Here is a 26,191-nt window from a genome sequence, read left to right on the forward strand (position 1 = left end):
TACTAATATCAGCCCTAAAGAAAATTTAGGGAGGACCTGTTTCCCTGTCGCTGGAAAAATAAAAGGTGTCTCCGGAGGTTCCCCATCCCTCCGAAGGAGCTTATCTTCAGTCCCCACTCTGCAGTGGCCTCCCAGCAGGCTGCAAGAAGCAAGAAGTGCCTGACCCTCGGTGAGGCCTCTGGCACTGGCGGGCTCGGAGCCCAGGTCTAGTCCTCTGCCTGGAGACTCCCCTGGTCTCTGATTCACTGTCTCCAGCAGACTGGAGACCCAGCCAGTGCAGGCTGCCAGGTAGCCCACAACAGCCTCCTGGGCAACTCCTGAGGGAGGCCGAGAACCGAGGGCAAGGGTCCTCCTGGACACTTGCCATCGCCCAACTTACCAGACCCTTCATTCCAGAGATGAGGCAGGAAGGCGAGGGAACTTTATTTCTAAGAGCAACAACTATTTCTTAGAATAGGCCTTTCGCCATCTCTGGAAAACCAGGCCTGCCGTGTGTGTGTGTGTGTGTGTGTGTGTGTGTGTGTGTGTGTGTATCCAGCTACTTTCCCAGTCCCAGGTGAAGGTGATCTTGTCCCCATCACCTCAGCTCTGCTTTCTGCGACCTCCTTTCGTAACTCTATGGACTTTCCTCAACATCCTCTCCCTGGCTGGCCTCCGAACCTCCCTCGTTTCCTTTGCGGGTCTACTCCCCACTGGGCCTTGTTACTCCATTCTCTGAGATGTGCACACTTATCAAGCAGGCAGGTTACTGCAGTTCTCATCCCTTTCCCTCCGACACACAGTCCCCAACTGAGCCCACTGCTCTTTGCCAGTCCTCATGCCCGCAGCCAATGCCATGTGGGCAGCAAAGTCTGGGCAGCGGGAGGCCTGGATCCCAGGAGCTGTCCCGGGGTCACCTTCCTCCACCTCAGGCACAGCCTTCGCCTGGGCTTGAGGGCGCTTCCCAGGCAGTGTCCTTGGCCCAGCCTCGCTCTGTAGCACCCTGTGCCCACCGCTGCCGGCCTGGGCCCTGAGCTTGCTGTGGCCAGGAGCCTTGGGCCTGCTTTTCAAGCCTTCCACTCACACTTCGGGCTGGACACACCCGCCCCACCCTCTTCTAAGCAGCGCTTTCTTCACCACTCTGTTTTCTGTTGTGGGTCCAGCCTCCTGGGCTCTGAATGGTGATAACTTTTGGAACAGAGCATTAGCCATGGGGAAACAGGGGCAGAATTGCTGAAGCTGGGCAGTAGGTACATGGACGTGCAGAAGACTGTTCTCCCTATTCTTCATGTGTTTAAATTTTCCCTAGTAAGACCTTTAAAAAGTGCATTTCACAGTGCATTTTCTTGGAGCTAAAAGTGTCTACACAAACAATTAACGCGCAAGAGCAGTCCCCGGCACCAATACCCGCTGATGAGGAATCCCCTGCCTCTGTGTCTAGCCCTTGGGGACACCCGGTCTTCATTCCTCAGAGTTGGCCGTCTTTCCCTAGGGACAGGCCAGGCCAGGCCAGACGCCCCATGGCCCTCTGCCTCTGCAAGTACCTAGGTCCCAATTCCATTTTGGCTAAAATACACTGCGGGGAGCCCACGCCTGGAGTGCGAGGGCAGGCTTCCTGTGGCCGGCTCTACCCCCTTGGGGGCTCCCACTGCTTTGCCCAGGCCTTGCTTCCAGCTGTTTCTGGGTCTGGTTACTTTGTCTGTTTTCTGAAAGTCTGACATTGGCTATGTTTTCTGAAAGTCACAGAACGCCTGGTTCCACAAGTTCCAAATTTGACGGCAAAATAGCAGTTGGCAAATAGTGACACGGAAAGGGATCAGCCTCATTTTAAAACTTCCAGCCAAGTTTAGGCTCTTGCAGACCTCAAGGAGGAAATCTCCAGTCCCATGTCACCTGGGATGAGCGAGGTGTCAGGTCTGTTACAGACTCGGGACGTGCGGACACACTGGGAGTCACGCTGTAAGGCTTGGTTAATAACAGCCAGCGACATTCCTGGGGGCGCTCCTACCGGTCCGGGAGGATGGGGAAGGGAGACCGCGCTGGAGTTTTCTCAAGGTTTGGACGCCAATAGGGAGAACTCCTCCACATGACACCGGGCTCCACACGGGAACCCAGCTTGCCCCGCGCATCTCGTGCGGGATCTTGCGGGGCAGGAGCTGGGTTTCACACCAGAGGAGTCATCAGGCGTTTGACTCTGCCAGGGTCTCCCGCCCATTTGCAGGTAGAGGGGGCCCAGGGCAGCTCAGGAGGCCGTCCGGGCTCCAGCGCAGCCCACCCTGCACGCCAGGCCTCCTGAGCCCACCACCCCGTGCCACCGGCGGCGCCGAGTCCAGCTCCCTGTGCCCCTGCTGCCCCCTCACCCGCACACACCGCTGCAAGAAGCCCTCCTGCCCTCCCCACCGCGGCTTTAACCGCTGCCTCCCCAACAGGGCGGGCTCCCCGGGTCTGCACCCCTCTAAGCCCCTTCCCAGCCCTGCCGCCTGCCAGCGGGGAGATCGCGCCAACCGGCTCGCCGAGGACGCAGGGACGGCGCAGGCGGCCTCAGCGACACTCCGCGCGGGCAGTGCCCTGACCCCGACCGACCGACCGACCGCAGGGCCTCGGGGTCTCCCTCCGGCGTCTGCCCTGGCGACGCCTGCGGAGGAGCCCTCCTCTTCTCATCCCGCTTCCCATCTGGGACCGGCCCTTCCTCCGGCCACTGCCGCCACCTCGCCTGGTCCCCGACTTCCTCCCCTGGGCCGCCCAGCTCGGCCCCCCGCCCTCGGTCCCGGACACCCCGGCCGCCCCGGGGCAGGCGCCCCGCACTCACTGTCCTGCTGCGGGGTGTCGCTGCCGCTGGTGAGCCCCGGCGACTCCAGCAGGCTCCGGCCCGCCTCGCCCACGCTCTCGTCCGCCTGCGCCGCCACCATGTCCCCGGCCTCCTCCAGGTCTAGCAGGTGACTGACGGAGAAGTTCTTTTTCGCCTGCAGGGTGTCGAGGTTGCCCGGGCTGTCCAAGCGGCCGCCCAGCGCCGGTTGCCGCTCCAGAACGTGCCCGTAGCTGGAGGTCATGGTCTCCCCCTCGGATCCCACCCACCCCCCTCTTCCCGCTCGAATCAACACCAAACGCTGTGGGCGCGAGGGGGGAGAGGAGCCGAGTGGGGAAGAGAGAGGGGGAGTGGAGAGAGAGAGAGAGAGAGAGAGAGAGAGAGAGAGAGAGAGAGAGAGAGAGAGAGAGAGAAGGAGGGGAAGAACAGGGAAAAAAAAAAAAAAACAGTGGAAAGAGGGCGGGGGACCCCTGGTGCAGAGCAGAGCGCTCTCCCACAGCAGCTCTGACAGCCTCGGCTGCCTTCCCGAGGCCAAGTCCGGCGCGGTCCAAAGAGATAACCCACACCAAAAAGTAAAGTCCAAAAGTCACCCCGCGTTCAAGTCAGGAGAAAAGAATTCCTTCCACCTCTCTCTCCAAAAGCGTCCACACGCACACACTAAAAATAATAGTCAGGGGGAGAGGAGAGAGGGGAAGCCAGCAGGGCGGGGGAGTTAGGCAAACACAAGAAGAGAGGAGAAGGGGTGGGAGAGAAGAATCAAAGTGGGTGTTTTTTTTTTTAAGGTTAAAAAAGTTATTCCCAGGCAAGAGTTCAAGCACCAACAGAAGAAGGCTTGTTCCAGCTTTAAAACATCTTCAAGAAAGCGCGTTCCCCCTCTCCGCACTCCTGTGGATTCTCAGGAGTGACTAGAGTTTCAGGAGGAGAGGGTGATGTCTTGCAGATGTACTGGAGAGCAGGATTCTCACTTTACTTTTCGTTAGGAGGAGGGAAAAAAAAGGGCTTCAGGAGTCCGAAGGAGGGTGGTGGTGGGTTTCCCCCCTTTCTCTTCTCTCTCTCTCTCCCCCTCTTCTTGCCCAGCTCCTTTTCCTTCTCAGTTGGATCAAGAAGCTCTCTGGCACTTCAAAAGGCACAAACTGGCATGCAGAGGACGCTTTGTAGGGAATACAAGAAAATTGGAGACCCCTGGGAGGGCAGATCTCGACTTAATAGGAGCCTGTAATTACGTGGCAAAGCCTTTGTGCGGTGCCTGACGATTTACAGACCCCCTTTCTCCATCACAATCTCCTTCTTCCTCCTTTTCCCTCGGACCAAAAAACAGTCTGATGAAGAAAAACCCCTTTGCCAACATCTGAGCAAGACAGAAAGAGAGAGGGAGGGAGCGAGAGAGGGAGAGGGAGGGGGAAGGGAGGAGGGAGGGCAGAGAAAGCAAGCGAGCCCCTTTGGATTTTTTCAAGTAAAGGTCTAATTATCATTCCCCTGCAATAGTATCACAGGGAGAACAGGCAAACTGAAACCCACAGTCACTTCAAACGGGAAGATTATTTTGCTTCGGCGCGTTAACTCCTCCGGATTCGTTTAGGATCCTGTTGGGGGAAAATCTCATTTGCATGTTTTGATAACAGCTGCAGGAAAACTTGTCGGAGAAAATCCACAACGATCTCAATCAAATTTTCTCCTCTCTCTGCCTTTAAATATATATATATATATTTTAACGTTTCCCGCTATTCTAACAGTTTTTGCGGTGGGGGTGGAGGAGCGCCTCAGAGGGAACGCGGGAGAGAGCAAAGCATAGGAGGGCTGCGTTTGGCCCCGCAGAGACAACCTAGGAAACAATGTAATAAAGTCACAGGAGCGATCATCATGGGACTCTCCCGCGCCTCTTCCGCGAACTAGGGCAGATTGGGGGCGATCTGAAGGCGCCGAATCGATTCGAGGCTCTCCGCGCCGCTAGGATTCCCACCCCCACCCCCGCCGGTGCGGTAGGAAATTTACATATTTATTTAGCTGGAGGAAAGGACTCCAGGAGTCTATCACACATGCTCCCTGTCTCCTCGCCCCCCCCCCTCCCCCCCAGTCTGCCCAATTTCGTAACCTTGTTGGTGCGGCCAAGGTCGCTTCCCCAGGCAGGGACGCTATACCGAGAGGGTCGCGCTGCCCAGATGCGGAGCCGGCTGGGCGCTCCACCGCGGAGGCTCCTGCGCTGTGCAGGGTCCGGCCGGGTGCCTCGCGGCTTGGGGGAGGGGAGGGGAGGGGAGGGGAGCGGAGGGAAGGGGAGGGGAGGGGGCCCCACCTAAGTTGACAGATAACGCTCTGTCGTCTGTCTGCCGAGCCCTAACTTGACAGAGGACAGGGAGGTGCTGAGCGATTTTTTCATGACCTGTTGGAATTTGGTAACAGCTTTAATAGTCTCATTAGAAATGAGTTACTATATGACCAGTAAGTAAAATATTAAGTGCTTATTTGTGGCGTTTTATGTTCTTTAAACACACACACACACACACACACACACACACACACACCATCTCCCTTGATTACTAGGTGTGTGTTTTTTTTCTTCTTCTTTCTTTCTTTTTCTCCTGTAGCCGAGACTCGAATGAAGAGAAAGGGCCCTAGTGTGTGTAAATGGTTTCTGGGCTCCAAACGACCGTAGTTAGCCCAGAACTTCCAGCCCTGATCTGGGAAAAGAACATTTGATGCCATCAAAGGGCTGCAGATTGAAACCAGATGTGCACGCCTCGGTTCTTTCCATGCATTTAATTAAGGAGCCGGGATGGAGGAGACTTTTTCATCATTAGTCCACCCACTCCCCCCTCCTCTTTCCATCCCCTCGCCCTCCCCACGGCCCCGCTCGCACCCCCGACTGGGAGCCCAGAGCCCCGCCAGGGCCTCGCGGAGCGCCGCGCCCGCGCCCGCCGCTCCGTCTCCTCAGCGGCCCGGGCTCCGGGCAGTAAACATCTGTCCTCCGCGGGGCCCTGGAGCGGGATGCGGGCGGGAGGCGGACGCGCGGCGGGTGGGCCCGCGCCCCGTGGGAGTATTGGGGGGGGGGCGCTTCCGCGGGGATTTCCACCACGGAGCCTCCATCAAGCGTCACACGTGTCGGTGCCACCGGCTCCAAGTGAGGCGACTTAATCGCACGGAGAGGTTTTCGCCGGGCGTCCTGCTGGGTGAGCCTGGGCGGAAGGCCGACGTCGGGCCGCTCTTCCCTTCCCTCCGTGCGCACGGCGCGAGGCACTGGTGGTTTCGTCCCCAGAACCGGAGCAGGCCCTCGCCATTCTCCTCTTCTCCACCCTTCTCCACATAGTCGTATTGCAAAGGTTTCTTTTCGTCCCTAACACCGACTGAGCTGCCTTTTGTGACAAAGGTCTGGGTAAGGGGCCAGGGGCTTCTGACACCCGGGTGTGCTGCTTCCTCTGCAGACCCAACGACCTTCCCAACCTTCCCAGCTGGGGGAGATGGCCCTTCAGAGGAAGTTGCCTGGTCCCGGGTCCGCCGTCCGCTGGGTTGGTGAAGGAGAGGTAGCGCCCCTGAATTCAGGCCAGAGACGCAGGGTTGCAGACAGAAGTGGACATCACCACTGAGATTGCGCCGCGTTCCTTCCGCAGAGGAATCAGGGGCTCCCTGAGCACCGTCCACTGGGCAGTCGTGTGACAATACCAACTGATCTTACCAACACCACCTAGGATGCTAGCGCTTTCAACACCAACACCAGACCCAGCTGCCTAACAATTGTCGCCCAGATATGTACACGTCTATACGTGATTATAAATTGCTACGCACAGGATTTTCCCCAAACTTCTATCAGAACGAAAGCTCAAATACCGGTGACTGTGTGGAGCTGGTCCAGCCTGGGGGCCCCTTTGAAGGAATGGGGGTGGCCATTGAGGACTGCGGGAGGGAGAGGGGCAGGGTGTGCTCCAAGCCCAGAAGCTGGGATCTGGGGGCACACTCCCAGGGTGTCCAGGGAAAGGGAAGAGCCCTTATTGGGACAGGCTCTCCAGGCTGACAGGAGCGCTTTTTATTTGGGAGTGAGGGCGGGTAGTTGGGGGAATCCTGCGGAGGCCACAGGAGCGCAGAAGGCTTGCAGGGATCTTAACCCCTCCAGAAGGTGTCTCCTTCCCAGGGTGTCCCGTCGGCCTCAACTGCAGGGACGGAGCCCCGACATCCTCCAGCTCCCGCAGAGATCACCAAAGGGAGTCGGTGAGGCGGGATGGTTGGGGGATATATGCTGGGAGGCTCCCCAAGAAAGCAGAAAGCTCCAGGCATAGACCCTGCAGGATTGATTTGTGTTTCTCCCCCTCTCTCCTTTCTTTTTCAATTAACAATTACCAGTGGATTGAATCCACACCCTGATTATGTTTTCATACAACATTTGTAATTTTTTGAGATTCTGGATTGTAATAGGGAGATTCACCCAATAAATAGCAAAGGGCGAAAGGTGTGGGTTCCTGCTACCAGCTGGCCTGAGGGAGAAGGCTCTCTCCATGCCCTGGAGCCAGCGCTTTAGGTCCAGAGCGCCTTCTCGGGGCACCAGCGTTTCCCTGCCCAGGCCCTGCGCCTGCGTGCCGGAGGCGCGGCGGGAGAGGAAGTTTGGTGAACCAAAGTTCTCTGGCTCAGGTTGCATGAACCAGGAGGGCCAAGCACCTCTAGAATTTGAGAGCGACCATCTGGCAGAAAGATGTCAAGGGAGAAGAAGCTGTGCCTGGGGCCAAGCTTATCTCCCTGCAGGCCTGGCCTGGGAACTTAGAAGGCCCCAGAGATCCCTGGCCTGTTTCGTTCCTTAATCACTACTTTGTGACTTCCCCAGGGGCCTTCCTTTATGGAAGCGATGGAAGGAGAGCATTTCTAACTCAGAATCTCTGGACACGTGTAGATCTTCCCTTGGCATTTGCTTTCACTTCCATCCATCAATCAGTACTTATTAAAAACGTGAAGCTCTGGGTGATGTCACTAGCTAGAATCCTTTTCCTTACGATCCTTCCCGCAGCTGCCAGTGGCTGTCCAACTCTAACCCTCTTTAAATTAACTCCTGTTTGTGGATTTCTCCTCAAGTGAGTGGGAACAAAGCTGGGACCAAGGAAGGAAGCTCACCAAGAGGTCAGACCAAGGTAGGAAGGTTCGGTTCCCTGCCACAGGCCCTTGGGTAGTCAGTCCTCTTCATGCACAGGTTCCGTATTGGTTACTGTCCAGGGTTTCCCTGGCACTGGAAACGGGTAGAATTCTGCCCCATCTGGCTAGCAGAATGCCCCCCACCCCAAGCAGTTTCTCCTCTGAGGCGGAAGCCAGGAGTTATACTCTCACACGTTAATAAGCTGACATGACTATCACATGTGATAGGTCATAGATTCCATGACACATAACAAGACACTACCACCCTCGTGCAGGTAACATGCTGTGGGGCAGGAAGGCTTTTCCACTCATGGTTGACAATCTAGTCTGTACATTTCATTAACAATAACATGGGATTCTGCAGGGTTCCCCTAGTTTAATGTTCTTGAGGACACTTTATGCCAGACTGGAAAGGAAACTCTCCTTTGCCCTTCTACTTGTGGTTCTTGTAATCATAAGCGGCACTTTAGGAACGTTCCTCCTATGCATGGGTGAATGCTCTTCGCCCACCCCATCTCCATCTAATGGTCCTATTGAATTATTTTGATATTTTGCAATAATCAAATGAAATAGGACTAAAACCACATTTCCAAGCAGTGAGCTGGTAATGCATACATGATGTAACAGGCTGAGAGGCCCACCAGGCAGGGACCTAGCGGTGTTCACTGGGACTTTCTGCTCTTCTATCCGCTGGGCACTAGCTTTGTGTTCACCACAAGCCAGCTTTAGCTAAAGACATCGGTAACCGGTATATTGGCAAATGCAATGAATATCCTCCCACCTTATTTTACTAAATGCCTCTGCTGTGATTGACACCATTGAGCACTCTCTTTTTGAAATTTCATCTGGTCCTCTATTTCTCTTATCACTTCTCCTTGGTCTTTACTCTCTGAGCCTTTCCCTCGGCTCACTCCTTAACTATCGATATTCTCCTGTGTTCTGTCCTTCATCCTCACTCTCTTTTCCAATAAACTGGTTGTTAGACGATCTCATGCATTTTCATGGTTAATTACCATCTGTGTCAATGAGTCTAAAACCTAAATCGCTTTGAGCAAACTGGGCAAGTTACTTCTTTAAGTCTCCATTTGCTCATCTTTTCAATAAGGCTACGCATGGACCCTACCATGTACATTTGTGAGAATTAAATGAGAATGCATGCAAGTCATTTAACACAGTGCTTAGCACATGGTAAGGCCTGAGAGACAGTGAGGAAGAAGACAGCTATCTTCTTGCTGGACACGCACATTCAGTGAGGAACTTGGAACTCATTGTGTCCCAAACTGAACTCACCTGCTCTCCCATGCTCCTCCCTGTCCCACAGTAGGAAACCTAGGCATTATTCCATCTTCCTCTCTCTCTGACACTACCTCCAGCTCATCTAAATAATCACTAAGGTTTGCCTATTTTATCTAGTCAGCATAACCTATAATTAAAAAGTCAACAAGTGCTTGTCAAATTGGAACCGAGGATTCAGTAACACTGGAACAAATGAATAGGCAAAACTCCATGTGAGTGTGTAGCTGTGGTATTAGAGTATGCTCATAACATTAGTAATCAGGTTGGCCTCTGGACATTTGTATGTGCAGGTGACATACCTCTTTGTCCTGAGGAACTCAGCAGGCAGGCTCAGAGGGATCACACATGGCTGTTGGGAGGATAAGAAAGAAAACAAAAGTAAAATGCCTTGTCACAGTCAATATACAACAAATGTTAATTCCCTTCCTCTGCTGTTCCCTTACACTCAGGTTACAGGTTCCTCTGGAAAACAGGAGGCTAAATTCTTGCTACCTACCTATTTTAGAAAAATCCTTTAAGGGTGGACATACGCATGGAACTAAGAAGCTTAAAACTGGGAATGGCAACCCAGAGCTGCCAGGGGGAAGCACTGTTGACCCTTCAGTCCTGTGCTGGAAGAGCTCAAGCCTGGGGGGTTTTGTATCAGTCTGAGAATTGGAGAACCTGCATGCTCACTGGATTCTTGGCCCTACGTAAGGTATCTGAGCCAGGTCGTGAGCTGGCTCCCTGCCTCTGTGAGCTCCCCAACTTTTGGACCCGAGAGCTCTGTTTCTGGGCTGACCAAAGGTGGGATGGGATTTTAAGATTAGGTACAAAATGCTTTGGGCCTGGGTAAGTTGGCCAATTTGAAGTCCATAAGGTGCTTCAGCTAACTTTAATGCTCTTTTTTTTTTTTTTTTTGCAAACCGAGTGGGTGGGCCATGTAGAATATAGGCAAGACTGTCTAGAAGAGCAGTTGCAGTTATCATTACTTCTAGTGTCACGTTTTCCTGCCATTTTTCTCTCACTTTTCATCACTACAGATAAGAAGGATGAATTTACGTAATGGCATTTAGAAACCTGATTTTTTTTTTTAAAGTCTGAAATAATGTATTATTTCAACACGTTGCAGATCATGCACCTATTACTTCAACATTTGGTTAAGTCACTGTTCACCTCTTTTATGCAATATATACCTTTTGCTTGTCATGAATCTGGTGCCCGGCTCTCTATATAAAGCACCAGAGCCACCTTTCCCCAACATACAGGCTTAAACAACAACAACAACAACAAAACTCCTTTTCCCACTCACTGCTTTAGCCTTTCTACTTTCTACGTTTGTTTTTCTTTTGAGCATCTTCTTTAAACCAGAAGTCTGAAATATTTCCTTCATACAATTTTTAAAATATGTTTTTATTGATTTTAGAGAGAAAGGGAAAGAGATAGAAAGATAGAAACATTGATCAGCTGACTCCTGCATGCCCTCTACTGGGGACTGAGCCTGACACCTGGGCATGTGCCCTGACTTGGAATTGAACCAATGACCTCTTGGTTCATGGATCGACACTCAACTACTGAGCCACACAAGATAAAAGGATAAGAAGAATAGCATAATGTAAATAAAAAGCAGTCAGAGGTTTTGACAACCTGGAAGACCAAAATTGAGGTTCATGACATATCAAGGAGGAGAATCCATAAGAAACACTGCAGGCTCCCTGTTAGGAAATCCAGAAATCCAGAAAGCCTAGGAATGCAAGCAAAATTAGATGTAAACTGAGCCTTACTAAGACTGAGTTCAGTCCCAGATTGAATTGAACAGATTTGCCTCACTGTTCTCTTCACGAGGCTGAATCCTCTCTGCAAGAATATAGCATTCAGGGTCACTATAACTTTCATACAAAATATCCAGCATTTGAGTTTTAAGAACCCATCCATATGAAGAAACAAGACCAAGAGAAGCAATGCACCACAGAAATGGGTGGCCCAGATATGGGAGGTAGCAGACATGGACTTAAAAGTAACAATAATGAATATAATCAAAGTAATATATGATGAGAATTTCACAGTTGAAACTCTGAGAATCAAATGGAATTTCTAGAACTGAAAAAAAAAATATAACAACAGAACTTAAAATAGGAGATTTTAATTGGGTATTTGGCACAGCTCAGGAGAGGATTGGTGAGCTTGAAAATAGATCAGAAGAAAGTGTCCAGACTGAAGCACAGAGGGGAAAAATAGCGGGAAGTGAAGAGGATTCTAGGAAGACGGAGAAGTAGGAAGCACCAGGAAACTGTCTCCTTCCCTAGACAACAATTGCACTGGCAGAATCTGTCTGATGTCATTAATTTAAAACTCCGGAGTCTATTGAAGGCTTGAAACTTCCAGGGAAAGGCTTGGACAGTAAATTGAGGTTAATTTTGGTCAATTTCACTCTTAGCACAGTAGCAGCTACCCATCCTCCACCTTCAGCCCTATGGCAGGCAGCTGTGCACATGTTTCTGGAGCAAATACAAACAGCTCCTGGGAGCCGGAGTGGGGGAAAAAGGACCCTAACCTCCAACCATCAGGGATCTGTGCTCTAACTGCTGATTGTTGTTTCTGATCACAGATGTGCAGCCCAAGAGGAAGGTAGGAATGGTTGTTACACTTCCCCCGTTGCTGCAAGCCCCTCCCCTTAAATTGAAGTAGATTTAAACGGCCAGCACCCTACCAACCCCTTCATTTTAATCTTTTTTCCATTTTTTGGGAAAGCCATTAAAAAGTAGAACATTCAAAAGCAACTGCATATATGGTGAAAATTAGAAAGTGCCCATGCATGCCCAGGGAAAGGTGTGGGCTCAGAAAAGATCTGAGAAGATCCTAAGTTTATACCTCGGGCTGATTCTTGGACAAGAGATAGTCCATAACAATGAAAACTAGCAAACAGTGGGAAAGGGAGAGAATCTGATTTCCAGAGTTACCACATTATTATATACAAATGTCCAGTTATCAATAACAAAATAATATACAAGGCATACAAAGAAAAAGGGAAGTATGGCCCATCCAGAATGGAAAAAAAAAATAGACAAAGTTGTTTAAAAAACTGCCTTGAAAGTGCTCAAAGAACTTAAGATGAGGAGAAAGTCAAGAAAAAAATCTGTGAACAAAATGGAAATATCAATAAAGAGATAGAAAAGATAAAAAGAAACTCTGGGGGAAGATCAAGAGGGGAGGGCGGGGGGGAAGGAGACATATGTAATAGTTTTTGTAATACCTTAAGCCAGTGGTCGGCAAACTCATTAGTCAACAGAGCCAAATATCAACAGTACTTCTTCAAAATAGACTCGCCCAGGCCGAAAACCGACTTCTGCGCATGGGCCACGAAGTTTCATTCGCACTGTACACGCGCCTGCATGTGGTATTTTGTGGAAGAGCCACACTCAAGGGGCCAAAGAGCCGCATGTGGCTCGGGAGCCACAGTTTGCCGACCACGGCCGTAAGCAATAAAACAAATTTTTTAAAAAAGAAACTCTGGCGCTGAAAAGTACAATAATCAAAATGAAAAATGCACTAGAGGGGTTTAAAGGCAGTTTTGAGCAGGCAGAAGAAAGAACCAGCAAATTTGAATAAATGACAGTGGAAATGATCAAGTGTGAGGAACAGAAAGGAAAAAGACTGAAGAAGAGTAAACATCCTAAGTGATCTGCAAAACACTATCAGGCAGACCATTTTTTGCACTGGAAAGTCCCAGGAGAAAAAGAGTAAGGGACACAGAGAGACTATTTGAAGAAATAATGGCCAAAGAAACAAAAAACCTGCCAAATTTGATAAAAGACACGAATATAAATGTACATGGCAGCCAATGAACTCCACGATGAGCTCAAAAAGACCTACAATATTATAATCAAACTTTCAAAAGCCAAAGCTATAGAGAATCTTGAAAGCAGCAAGAGGGAAAAGACTCATCACATCCAAGGAATCTTCAATAAGACTGTCAGCAGATTTTTTTTTCATCAGAAACTTTATAGGACATAAGGCAGTGGGCTGATATAGTTTAATGGCTGAAAGAAAAATAAACTGCCATCAAAAACTTTGAAGGAATAACTTTCCTTCAAGAGTGAGGGAGAAATTAAGATATTTCCAGGTAAATAAACGCTGAGGGAGCTTTTTATCACTGGCAATGACCTGTAAGATATGTTTAAAGGAATCCTGCAGGGTGAAATGAAATTAGACAATAACTTGAAGATGTAAGAAGAAATAAAGATCTCATAAAGTTACATAACCTTGGAGCTGTAAAAAAAGTAATAATAGTATCATTTGATTAGTATTTTTAAATTTGTTTAAAATTTATTTTAGAGAGAAAGAGAAAAACATCAATTTGTTGTTCCACTTATTTATGCATTCTTTGGTTATTTCTTGTATGTGCCCTGCCCGGGGATCAAATCCACAACCTTGGCATTTTGTGATGACAATCTAACCCACTGAGCTACCTGGCCAGGGTTTGATTACATGCCAAACACCATGCTAAATGTTTTATATCTGTTATCTCATTTAATCTTCACAGTAACCCCAGATAAGGAAACCAAGGTTAAGCAATTTCATAAGGGAGGTCACCCAGCCTTGATTAGAATCTGGTTCCCTCTGACCATAACACATGTGCTCTTCACTACCTTGCTAAATATTTTGGTATGCATCAGTGATTTAAAGAAACACCAATTCAATGGTCTGAAACTATAAATGTAAGCTTTAGTATAAATTTAGCCCCAAGAATGTGTTTCCCTTCCTTTAGCCTCTACTTTACCTTCACTTGACCTTAAGTCACACTCCATTATAGGGGCACTTTAAAAACTAGGAATATCATGAGGAAGAAAAGAACATCGATTCCTTTGCTTACCTCACGAAGGGTCCATATCCAAAAATAGAGTTTGTCATTAAATATTTGGGACCCTGTCTTTGCTTCCTTCTCCTGGGGATGAAGACTTACTATTTTCCTTGGTAGAGCTATGGAAAAGAAAGAATCATCACATATATGTTTAGATATCCTATAAATCAGAGGATGCTTGAACTTAGATTATTTTTTCTCTTTACCTTTCCATCCACCCCTTTTTTTGGGGGGAAAGGTGCCAGCTTTTTGTTTGCTGTGAAAGATCCTTTGCCAAGTCACAACGATATGCATATTGTCATCAACATGTTCCTCATCTGCCAGGAGCCAGACTCCTGTACTTAAACCTACGGAAGACTTGTTATCATGACTGCTTTTGGATTGTGTTGGTGAAAATGTGTTCCTTCTGGAGATAACCGCTTTAGTTGCAAAATGAATTTGTACTTACACAGGTTGAAGAATTTTAGCAACCCTGCTGCAGCAAGAAGACAAATAAAAACCTTGAACCTATTACGCGTGAGAACAAAGGGAGCTTTATTTAAGAGCAAATAAAAAGTACAAATAGCTAGTTAGTCAGCACCTGAAGGGAAGATTCCAGCATTTTTTTTTGCTTATATTATTTTTATTAGGATTTGAGATTAAATATCAAGTAGAATTCAACACAATGGCCCTTGTTAGGCTTGATTTTTCTATATGTGCAGATTCTAACTATTCACCTCTTCACTCAGATCTTCACTTCTCAACAAGCTGTCTCTCTTCATTATACTTTTCAAGTCTGTTATCTCAAATACTAACCAGCAAAAGGTCTACTTTTAAAACAATCCCTCAGATCTTTCTGCATTAGGTGCTCATTCATTCACTTATGTACTCACTCAACATGTGTTGAGTGCCCACTAACCCTGAGGATTTAAAAAAAAAAAGGTCTGAGCACAGTATGTTCACTGTCTAAGAGGGGAGATAAACAGTGATATTTAGAAAATGATTTGTGTGCAGAGCTTACTATTAAACACTATATTTTTAAAATTTTAAAAAAAGTATTTTCTTTGATTTCTAAAATTGATATATTCCCCTAGCCCTTCATCCATCAGGGCCAAAATAAAAGTTTAAATTCAATAATTAATGGTATCTCAGCTTCCCAGGGATTGAACGGTCTTTCAAAGAGAACTCATGTTTTTGCGGAAGTTGATGCTCAATATTTCCATTTGTCTCCACCCTGCTGGCTTTCCTCTAGGATAGCATGTGAGTATATCAGGGAGGGGTTTCAAGTCTCAAAGAGTAGACTTGGGCAGAGAGAGTCTTAAGTCCACAAGTAAGATCCACGATCTTATATCTTTTGAGTTTAGTTGCCTCCATATCTCAGGCAGAAGTGAATTAACTTGTTAATGAATGTGTAACATTAATTAACAGAAGACCAATAAGTCTTAGACAGTCAAAGAATAGTCTTTTGGTTTCTGTGATTGGTTGAATAAAGAGGAGTCGAACTGGTTGTGGTTATCAGAGTCAGGTGCCATTTATTACTATAGTAGAAGCCCGTGGCACGAAGATTCACACAATAGGCCTTTCTTCCCCTGGCTGCTGGCACCAGTTTTCCTCTGGCACCCGGGACCCAGGCCTTTGGTCTGGCCTCAGTGGAGAAGCCAAGCCTCTTCAGTCTTCAGTCTTCAGTCTTCAGTCTTCGCTCCCCGCCTACATATGCAAATTAACCCACCATCTTTGGTGGGTTAATTTGCATAGTCACTCTGATTGGCTGGTGGGCGTAGCAGAGTGACACCAATTTGCATGTTTCTCTTTTATTAGTGTAGATTGTAAGCCAAAAGGAAAGCCACAAAACTAAAACAGATCTTTTCAGACAATAAAGTTAGAAATTACCTTTAAATTAGTATGAAAATAAAGTAAAGCTAATGCAAAACATTTTAAATTTGTAAAACTCTATGAACCTAAGTATAATTAAAACTAGAATTACAAAATATTTAGAAAATTGTATAGACTTTGGAGAAATAAGGCAGGTTGAGTAGGCAAACCCAAAACCAAGGAAAAGGAATCCCTAGAGTCAGAAAGGAGACCCTGAAGAAGTCCCATGGCCTGGCTGGTGTGGCTCAGTGGTTGAGTGTCAACCTATGAATCAGGAAATCACTGTTCGATACCTGGTCAGGGCACATGCCCAGGTTTCAGCTCAATCCCCAGTGGGGGGTATGCGGGAGGCAGACAATCAATGATTCTCTCTCATCATTGATGTTTCTATCTCTTTCCCTCTCCCTTCCTCTTAGAAATCAATAAAAATATATTTAAAAAATAACTTCCAATGATTTTTATTTTTTTAAATATTCTCCCTGCCTTAAATTTTCTTAATTTCACTAGAGGTAGGCTTGTTTTATGTGCCTACTAAGGATTTTATATGTTCCTTTTCAATTCTAGAAAATTCTTAGTTGCTATCTCTACCATAGTTGTCTTTCCCCCACTCTCTCTGTGCCCTCTTTCTGAAATTTGTTTGAAATGTGTATAGGAATTTGTGATTGCACCCTTCATGTTTTCTAACTTCTCTGTCATATATTTTCTCTTAATCTCTCTGTGTTCTGTTTTGAATGGCTTCCTCATATTTATGTTCCAATTTATTCTCTCTTCAGTAGGATCTGATGTATTTTTCAACCCATCTATAGAGTTACTTTATTTCAATGACTGTCTATAGGAATTGATTCTTTTTAACTGTCTCCTATTCTTTCCTAATGATTCCTATAACCTTTTATTTTTAAAATACTTTAAACATATGTATTTAACATCTTTCAGATTGCTTTTTCGTTTTTAACTGTAAATGATTTTTTAATTTTTCAATTACAGTGGACATAGAATATTATATTAGTTTCAGGTATGCAACCCAGTGATTAAACATTATATACTGTACTAAGTGATCTCCCGATAAAACTAATACCATCTGACATATAGTTATTAAGATATTATTGACTATATTCCCTATGCTGTTCTTTACATCTCTATGACCGTTCTGTAACTACCAATCTGTACTTCTTAATCTCTTTATCTTTTTCACCCATCCCTCAAACCCCTCCCATCTGACAACCATCAAAATGTTCTCTGTCTATGAGTCTGCTTTTGTTCTGCTTGTTCATTTATTTTGGCTTTTTAGATTCCATGTATAAGTGATATCATATGGCATTTGTCTTCCTCTATATGACTCGGCACAATACCCTCTAAGTCCATCCATATTACAGATGACAAGATTTCATTCTTCTTGATGGCCACGTCATATTCCATTGTATATATGCACCACTGCTCCTTATCCATTTATCTATTGACAGATGCTTAGGTTGCTTCCATATCTTGGCTATTGTAAATAATGTTGCAATGAGCACATGGATGTATATGTCTTTTCCATTTAGTGGCTTGGGTTTCTTCAGATAAATATGAAGCAGTAGAATTGCTGGATCCTTCTTTGTCTCTTGTTATATAGTCTTTGTTTTACAGTCTATTTTGTCTGGCATAAATATTGTTATCCCAGCTTTCTGTTTGTTTGTTTCCATTTGCATGAAATATGTTTTTCCATCCCTTTACTTTCAGTCTGTGTGTGTCTTTCACTCTTGTAAAATTAGTTTCTTGTAAACAGCATATATAAGGGTCATGTTTTGTGTTTTGTTATCCATTCAACCTTCATATGTTGTTTGATTGGAGCATTTAATCCATTTGCATTTAAAGTAACTGGTAATAGATATGTATTTATTGTCATTTTATTATAAATATTTTTTATCTTCTTTTTCTTCTCTTAAAGAAGCCCTTTAACATTTTTTAAAATATATTTTATTGATGTTTCACAGAGAGGAAGGGAGAGGGATAGAGAGTTAGAAACATTGATGAGAGAGAAAAATCGATCAGCTGCCTCCCGCACACCCCCAACTGGGGATACGCCCACAACCAAGGTACATGCCCTTGACCGGAATCGAACCTGGGACCTTTCAGTCCATAGGCCAATGCTCTATCCACTGAGCCAAACCAGTTAGACAACATTTCTTAAAATACCCATTTGGTGGTGATGAACTCCTTTAGCTTGTTTTTGTCTGGGAAGATCTTTATCTGTTTTAATTCTAAATGATAACTTTTCTGGGTAATCGGTTGTAGGTCCCCCCCACCCCCTGCCAACAATGCATAAGCCAATATTGTTTAAGTTCACATTCTTATTTTTCATGACATTATTCTTTAAATCTTTGGTCAAGTTTGATTTTAATTACACCAGTTTACTGATTATTTTTATAGTTACTCATAAAAGGGTCACAAGCACTGAAAATAAATAAACCAACTTGAGGGAAAGTCACTGGATCTAGTGGATTCACACTCTCTAATCTAGAGTTTGCTAAATTAAGTTAAATTAATTTTATATGGTACACATTTGCGGTTCACCACTAATTAATATAAATAAAATGTATAATTTCGAAACCACTAGGAAAAAATTAAGAAAATTCAATAAAGTCAGTAGAAAGTAAAATACAAGAAAGTATAGAGGAGCATAGTAAATATAAAACACAAACCCAAGTACATCAGTGCTCACATTACAAACAGATTAGACTCATCATTAAAAGTCAGAATTGGTCATACAATATTTAAAGGAAAATTTCAGTGATATGATACCAAGAATAAACCCCCAAAAATTACGCCAATATGATAAATAAATCCTGGGGATGTGGTGTATGGCCTGGTGATTATAGTTTACAATACTGTGTTTTATATTTGAAAGTTGCTAAGAGAGTTGATCTTAAAAGTTCTTATCACCAGAAAAAATGCTGGGAGAGGTCAGTGGAGGAAAAGGGAGACACATGTTATCAACAATAAAGAATTAAAATAAAACAAAAAAGGAAAAATTATAACTAGTTCGATGATGGGTATTAACTAAATTTATTGTGTTAATCATTTCACAATATATACAGTATATCAAATCATTATGTTGTATGCCTAAAACTTATACATTGTTATGTCAATTATATCTCAATTTTTAAAAAGTAAATTATACTTAAAGACTGAAAAATGAAGAGGATGGAAATATTAATAAAGGAACTCTGATTAGCCATATGGTAGAATACCACACAGAAGTTAAAAACAAATGAGCCCTCCATATCCATATGTATAAATATATCAATCAATTCATAGGCCCATTGGCACAGTTCTTAAAAATACACTGGACATAAAAGATACAGAAGTATTCATCAGTGTGGTAGTATGTATGTACTTTAAAAACATATAAAACAATACTGCATATTAGTCATGAATTTGTAGATTTGTAAGATTTAAAAGTGTAGAATTGACGGATTCACATCAAATTCATAATAGAGGTTGCCTTATGGAAAGAGGGAAAAATTATCATGGAACAAAAAAACAAAGATAACTTCAACTTTAAATATTTTATTTTTTGCCATGAAGTAAAAAGTTAAGAATAATAAACACACTATTTAATAAAGTAGCAATAACAATAATAGGTACACTTAAAGAACACATTCTGTGTGCCTAGTATAAATATAGATATATATGTAATATATGCAATATTATAATTTATATATGTTAATAAATTTATAATAGTTTATATGGATCTCAACCTGGATGAAACCAAAGCTGTATCCAAAACAAGTTTATAGATTTAAATACATTTATCACTAAGACAGTCAGAATGAATTGCCTACAAGAAGCTAGAAAAGCAAAATCTAACATAGCTAAGGAATACAGAAGAAAAGAACTTCCAAAATAAAAGCAAAACTTAATAATTTATAACAGAGACTTAATAAATAAATCCAGGAATTATTGTTTTTGCAGAATAGAAAACAAAGATAAAATTTACTACCTCTATATAGGAAAAAGTAACCACCAAAAGGAGTTATAATTATTGATAGAAAAATGTAAAATAATTATAAAAGAGCACATCCAACAAATCTATGTTAATGACTAAAAAATAAGTAGGCAATGTTTCAGGAAAATAAAGATAAGATATATTGCTCCTAGAAGAGGTAGAAATATTTACTCGATCAAAATTCATGGGAAATTCAAAGAAATATGTTAAATAACTGTCCCTTCAAAAGACATTAGAGCTAAGTAATTTTATGGGTGCATCCATCCAAACATTTAGGAACATGTAATTCTAGGCTATTTGAATTGTTCCAAACATAGAGAAGGAAGGAATGTTTCCAATTTCCATATATATATGTGGCCAACACATCCCCGATAACCAAATTTTACGGAGGGAACACAAAAACCAATGTACTCACCAATTTCCTAACAAAAATACTAACTAGATCACCTAAAATATTTATTCAAAGACTAAGCTACAATGACAAAATAGGATTTGTTCCAGGAAGAAATGAGTGCTTTGATATTAGGATATATATTACCATTATTCATGAAAGAAAAAGCATCAAAAGAGAAACTCAAGAGGTATTTAATAAAATTCAGGACCTATTCTCAATCGAACTTTTAAAAATGGGATTAGAAAGTGATTTTTTTTAACATGTAAGATGCATAGTTTAAAATAATTGAACAATATCATGCTTCATGATGTAACCCTCCAGAAATTCCCATTAAAGTCTGGAACAGTGAAACAGGCCTATGATCGCAAAGATTGTGTAAGACTGTTCAGGAAATGCCAGCAACACAATTAAATAAGAAAACTATGTAATGGCTTAAAAATATTGGAAAAGAGAAAGCAAATTTATCAAATGTTATAAAATAATATAATTTTCCACCTGAATAGCCTGAGAAACTCAACAGAAAAAAAGCTGTTAGAACTAATGAGTTCAATAATGTAGCCAGTTGTGAATTAAATATTAGAAGTTCCACAGTTTTCCTATATTTCAAATATAGTCCGAATATTTAGTGTTTAAATAAAATACACCATTCATAATGGTAATAAAATGTCAAAACCCGAGGATAAAATGAAAAAGAACTCCATAGGGCTCACAAAAAGGCAAACTGTAAAGCACTATGGAAGGAAATTAGAGTCTTGCTTTGATGTGTAGAAACATAGCTCGTCCTCAGGTAAAAATACTCAGTAGGATAAAAATGTCAAGTATACCTAAATTAACCATAAATTTAATGGAGTCCCAACACAAATTACTTTTTTTTTCTTTGCAATTTGCCAAAATTGTTTTCAGAGTTCAGCTAGATTAGAACAACAAAGGTACAAGAAGAATTCAGTTTTCAAAAGGGCATTCTGGCAAACTGTATCAGAAGCTCTTAAAAAATGGTATGCTTTGACATAATAATTCAGCTTGGAGGACTATCTCCCTGAAACATAATTGGACAGGAGCACAATGATCTCCATACTAGAATATCCATAACAACATTTCTAATAATGCAAGTGTGTGAAAAAAAATAATGGGGCGATGATCAATGCAGCTATTAAAATAATAAAGTCATTGGCATATACTAGTTTGGAAAATGTTCACAGTGTGGGTGCTTTTTTTTGTGGAAAATTAGGCAAAAATGTTTATAAACTATGTTTTCATATAGAAACGAGACTAGAAGAATGCACACAAAATACTGAATAGTCATCTGTAAGTGCTGGGATGTTTCGTGATACTGTCTTAGTTTTTGATTGGTGTTGTTTATGTCTTCCAAAATTCTGCTGCCCTAAGAATTTAGGTCCTGTCAATTTCCTTCCTTGATACAAGCACTTGCATCAACCCTCTCTCCACTGACGAGACCTGCAGTTTCTTAGCCGGTGAATAATACCTCTCTACTCTGCCAAGAACGTGGATTTCCTAAAATGCACAAATGATCATATTTGTCTCTTTAAACATTATGCTGTGGTTCCTTATTGTCTAGGAGAGAGAGGATAAACACCTTCATATAGTGATGGCATGTCCATTCACTGGACTAACCTCCCCTCCCACCCTCCTCTCCACATTTCAGGACCTCTGCCATGTGCCTGTCTATAGTGATCATCCCACCTACTTTATTTAAGATGCTCGTTCTTCAGGTGTCAGTTTCAAAGGCACCTCCCACAAGAGCATTTCCTGACCTTTAAAGAATATTTCTGCCCCCCTCACCTCCCTTTCTCTAGTTTATATCGTAGTCCTCGCTTTTCTCTTTATAGGCATTAATAATTTGTAGTTACCTGATAAATGTATTTACAGAGTATTTGCAAAATTGGCCTCCATCACTATAAAGTAGTCTCCAAGCAAGCGTGGACTGAACGTGTCTTGTTCACTATTCTGAGGAATTTGTTTAATAAATGAATACATGAATATACCCTTGTTCCAAATTCAGCCAGCTTCAGCTCTCTGAATGTATTCAGCCATTTCATTCTCTGCCTTCCTATGTTCCGTTTCCTGTCTGGAATATTCTCTGGAAAGCCTGGTGACTATCTGGCCATGTTTCATGACTCAGCTCAAGCACTGGATCCTCTAGAAAGGTTGGTGGAGTTAACCACTCTTTGGGCCCTGCTGGAGCATAGTTCACCCTCTTATACTAGGATCTGTCACATTCTATTGCTTTTATTAGTTCCCATGAATATGTCCCCCTACTAGACTGTAAGCTCCTACTGGGAAGGGATTGGTCCTTGCTCATCTCTAGTCTCCCAGCATTTAGCACAACACATGGTTGGCCTTCAGCAATCAGTCAAAGCTGGTTGCATAACTGAACAAATGAGTTTCTCCTAAATGCTTCATAGCATTTGTAACTGATAACTTCATTTGATTCCAAATGATTTCTATTAAAAATCACCACAGGATTATTTCATCTATAGTAGGAAGAAAAGACAACAGTGTTCCAGAGGAAATTTTGAAAGACAATCCATTTCTCTGTAATCAATAGGATTTTTAAAATTTTATTATTATTATTTTTTTTTTGGTGCACCATTCCCAGAGGTACTGCAATACTGGGTCAATGTGTGGAGTGGACGAAGCAAGCTCCTATTCCATCTCCCTGCCCCCCAAATCCATCTATAATAATAAAAGGGTAATATGCTAATTAAACCAGACGTCATTCCGGATGAAGCCAGAGCCAGAAGGAAGCCCGGCTCCCAGGTGCCTGTGGGTGGCAGGAGGGAAGCCAGCCCAGGTCCCGGGTGCCAGCAGGAAGCCAGTGCCAGCAGCTGGGGTAAGGAAGGCCTACTCTTGCACGAATTTTTGTGCATCAGGCCTCTAGTTTAATATATTGTCCTCAGATGGAGGACGTATTAGGTATTACACTGAATAGAACAGTTGCTTCACTTTTGATCTTAACCAAAAGGCTGAGAAGTGATCATCAATCGTATTTTTAAAAATAATACCAGATATCACATGGTCCTTGAGTAATACCACCAATAATTATAGCAAGAAATATCAGTTGAAGGAAAGGTTAAAATCATTGACCAGCCTCAGCCAAGCACTCTACTGGATTGCAGCTGCATGGCCCATTGAAAGGATTTAAATTGGTCGCTGTCTGGAATTCCCAAATCTTTGGTTTATATTTCATTTTTTAAAAACTGCACTTTCAATTTCTGCTCACCACCTCCAAACTGAAGGCAGTCTTTTTAAAAAATTTTTTATCTTTAATGTTGAAAGTATCACATATGCCTTCCCCCATTGACCTCTTCTAGGCCACTCCCACCCCCTGCCCCTGGAGGTAGTCTTGACCCCTATGGGATCAAGACTCAGAAAACTGGCTGTACCTCAGTGGGACTGGATGCCTTGCTCTTCTGGTTTGGGGATCATCATTGTGCTTTCTGCCTCCAGCCCGCAGTCCTCACATGGTTACCCACAGACAGCCTCTGGCGCACAGATGAGCATAAAACAACCATCGCTGCAGGTGCAGAAATGCTTTTATAATGAATTACAGCCTCCTTACTGGGACCCAGGAGAGACCTGCTGTGTTTGTCACTTTTTAGTTATTAGGCCACGTCTGCAGGCACCCACGATTTCTATTCCATGCTTACCCTCATCTGGAACAGAAAGCAAGTGCTGTAGCAGCTGTGTATATATTTGTTTTCTTTGGGGCAGAATATAGAGGCCAAGAAAACCACAAAACATACTGAATCAAAGTTCTTCCTTCTCTTACATAAGGATACAGAAGCAGGTGCGCAGTGCTTGTTTGTTCTGGATGTATAATAAGGGCTCTGAGCTTTCATGTTAATAAGTTGTATGCAGCCTCTCATTAGTGTCATATGTACAGTCCGAGTGCTGTCTTAGCTCCGCGATTGGACTGCTTTACATAAGAGACACACCTCATATGTCTCTGCCCTATAGGCCCGATTCATACCAGCATCCCTCTCCTTACTCTCACATTTGAGGACACACGTGAAGAGTCACAGCCACATGGACGGGTGAAGTCTTTGTTTGACTGAAACCCTCATTCCAAACATACTAAAGCCTAAGGAGCCCAAAGGGGCAAACCTTTTGAAGGATCATTTCACTGAAGAAAGAATTCTAAATTCGTAGATCTTTTCTTTCATCACATTCAATATCCACTTTCCCTCTACTTTCTTCTTGCTTCTGAAGTCTTAGTAATTCCTATCCTTGCTCCTCTGTAAGTAAGGCATTCCCCCACCCCCCTTGGTTTTTTTCATGATTTTTTTCCCCTGCGTCTTTGATTTTTTTATAGCTTGATATATGTGTTGCTGTAGTTTTGGGGATTTTATTCTGCTTGGGGCTCTCTGAGCTTTCTGAATTTTTGTTTGATGTCTATCATTAACTTTAGGAAATTCTGAATCATCATTGCTTCATTTATTTCTTCTGTTCTTTTTTCTATCCCCGTTGTCATATATTACTCCTTTTATAGTTCTTGAATACTCTGTTGTCTTTTGTCATTCTTGTTCTCTTTGCATTTCAGTTTTAGAAGTTTATATTTCTTCTAGCTCATGGACAGTTTCCTTGGTTGTGTCCAGTCTATTGAAGAGCCCATCAAAGGCATTCTTCATTCCTCATGCAGTGTTTTTGATTTCTAGCATTTCCTTTGGATTCTTTATTAGAATTCCCATCTCCCTGCTGGTATCATCCATCTGCTCTTGCCTGTTGCCCACCTTTTTCATTAGAGCTCTTAGCATATGAATTACAGTTGTTTTAACATTTCAGTGTGATAATTTCAGCATCCTTGCCATATCTGCCTCTGGTTGTGATGCTTGCTCTGTCTCTTGAAACTGTCTTTTTTGCCTTTTAGTATACCTTATAGTTTTTTCTTGTTGAAAGCTTGACATGATGTACTGGGTAAGAGTAGGCCTTTTGTGTGAGGCTTTATGTTTATCTTCCTAGGAGTTGGGCTATGTTTACTGTTTGTTGTAGCTCAGGTGTCAGAAGCTAACATTTCCTCTGATGTTCTTGTGTTTGCCTCCTCTGTTGTATTTGGGTTTCCCTAGAGATCTCTTCTTACGTAAAGTCTGAGGCCTGCAGTTCTTTCAATTATATTTCCTGGTTATAATACCAGAGCCCTAGTGATGTGACGGTGAGGTGGAGAGCGGGAAAGGGTTCTATGGTCCTGCGATTAGGTCTCAATCTTTTAGTGAGCCTGTCTGTGACTTTCATGAGTCCCTCTTAGTCAACTCCTCCCCTCCCCACCTGCTTAGGTGAGTCTTTATGAGAGAAATACCAAAGAGTTTGCAGCCATGTTTTAATAACTGCCATACTTATTTTATTTTTTAAAAATATACTTTATTGATTTTTTTACAGAGAGGAAGGGAGAGGGATAGAGAGTCAGAAACATCAATGAGAGAGAAACATCGATCAGCTGCCTCCTGCACACCCCCTACTTGGGATGTGCCTGCAACCCAGGTACATGCCCTTGACCGGAATCGAACCCGGCACCCTTCAGTCCGCAGGCCGACGCTCCATCCACTGAGCCAAACCGGTTACAGCTGCCATACTTATTAAATGTGTTGTGAGAATAAAGTGATTAAGATACACTAGCTATACTAGTATATTATGGTATGAACTTCACTTGGAAAGACTTGTGCTAGAATTAGGTTTCCAATGTTCAGAGGTTGTGCAAAGAACACCTAGATTCATTCATTCATTCCAAAAATACTGACAGTACTGTGGTGAAAAGACAAGATCCTTGACCTCATGATTCAGGACACTGGTATACTTCTGAAGAAATCACATCAGATTGATAATGATTCGATATGTTTAGTTCCATGCTAGAAATATGGATCTAGCTTACCACAACCATGAGAACATGTTATGTGAGTTATATAAGATCCAGAAAAT

At 43.7% G+C, this 26,191-nt stretch overlaps 1 protein-coding gene and 2 pseudogenes across 3 annotated transcripts in view; all 3 read right to left on the reverse strand.

The window, feature by feature from the left end:
• Window positions 1-4,154, reverse strand: part of PRRX1 (paired related homeobox 1) — a 90,096-nt gene extending 85,942 nt beyond the window's left edge. The window contains exon 1 of one of the 3 annotated variants that reach the window (XM_059674112.1): window positions 2,789-4,154. In XM_059674112.1, coding sequence (XP_059530095.1) covers window positions 2,789-3,029 — 241 coding nt within the window. In that variant the 5' untranslated portion in view covers window positions 3,030-4,154. The remainder of the gene's footprint in view (window positions 1-2,788) is intronic. The other 2 variants (XM_059674109.1, XM_059674110.1) reach the window with 2 other exon arrangements.
• An 18,703-nt stretch (window positions 4,155-22,857) lies between these two features.
• On the reverse strand, window positions 22,858-22,975 carry LOC132221477 (U2 spliceosomal RNA; annotated as a pseudogene).
• A 160-nt stretch (window positions 22,976-23,135) lies between these two features.
• Window positions 23,136-23,256, reverse strand: LOC132221473 (U2 spliceosomal RNA; annotated as a pseudogene).
• Between the last annotated feature and the right edge of the window lie 2,935 nt (window positions 23,257-26,191).

Source organism: Myotis daubentonii, chromosome 18, assembly GCF_963259705.1.
Source record: "Myotis daubentonii chromosome 18, mMyoDau2.1, whole genome shotgun sequence".
Classification (NCBI taxonomy): Eukaryota; Metazoa; Chordata; class Mammalia; order Chiroptera; family Vespertilionidae; genus Myotis; species Myotis daubentonii.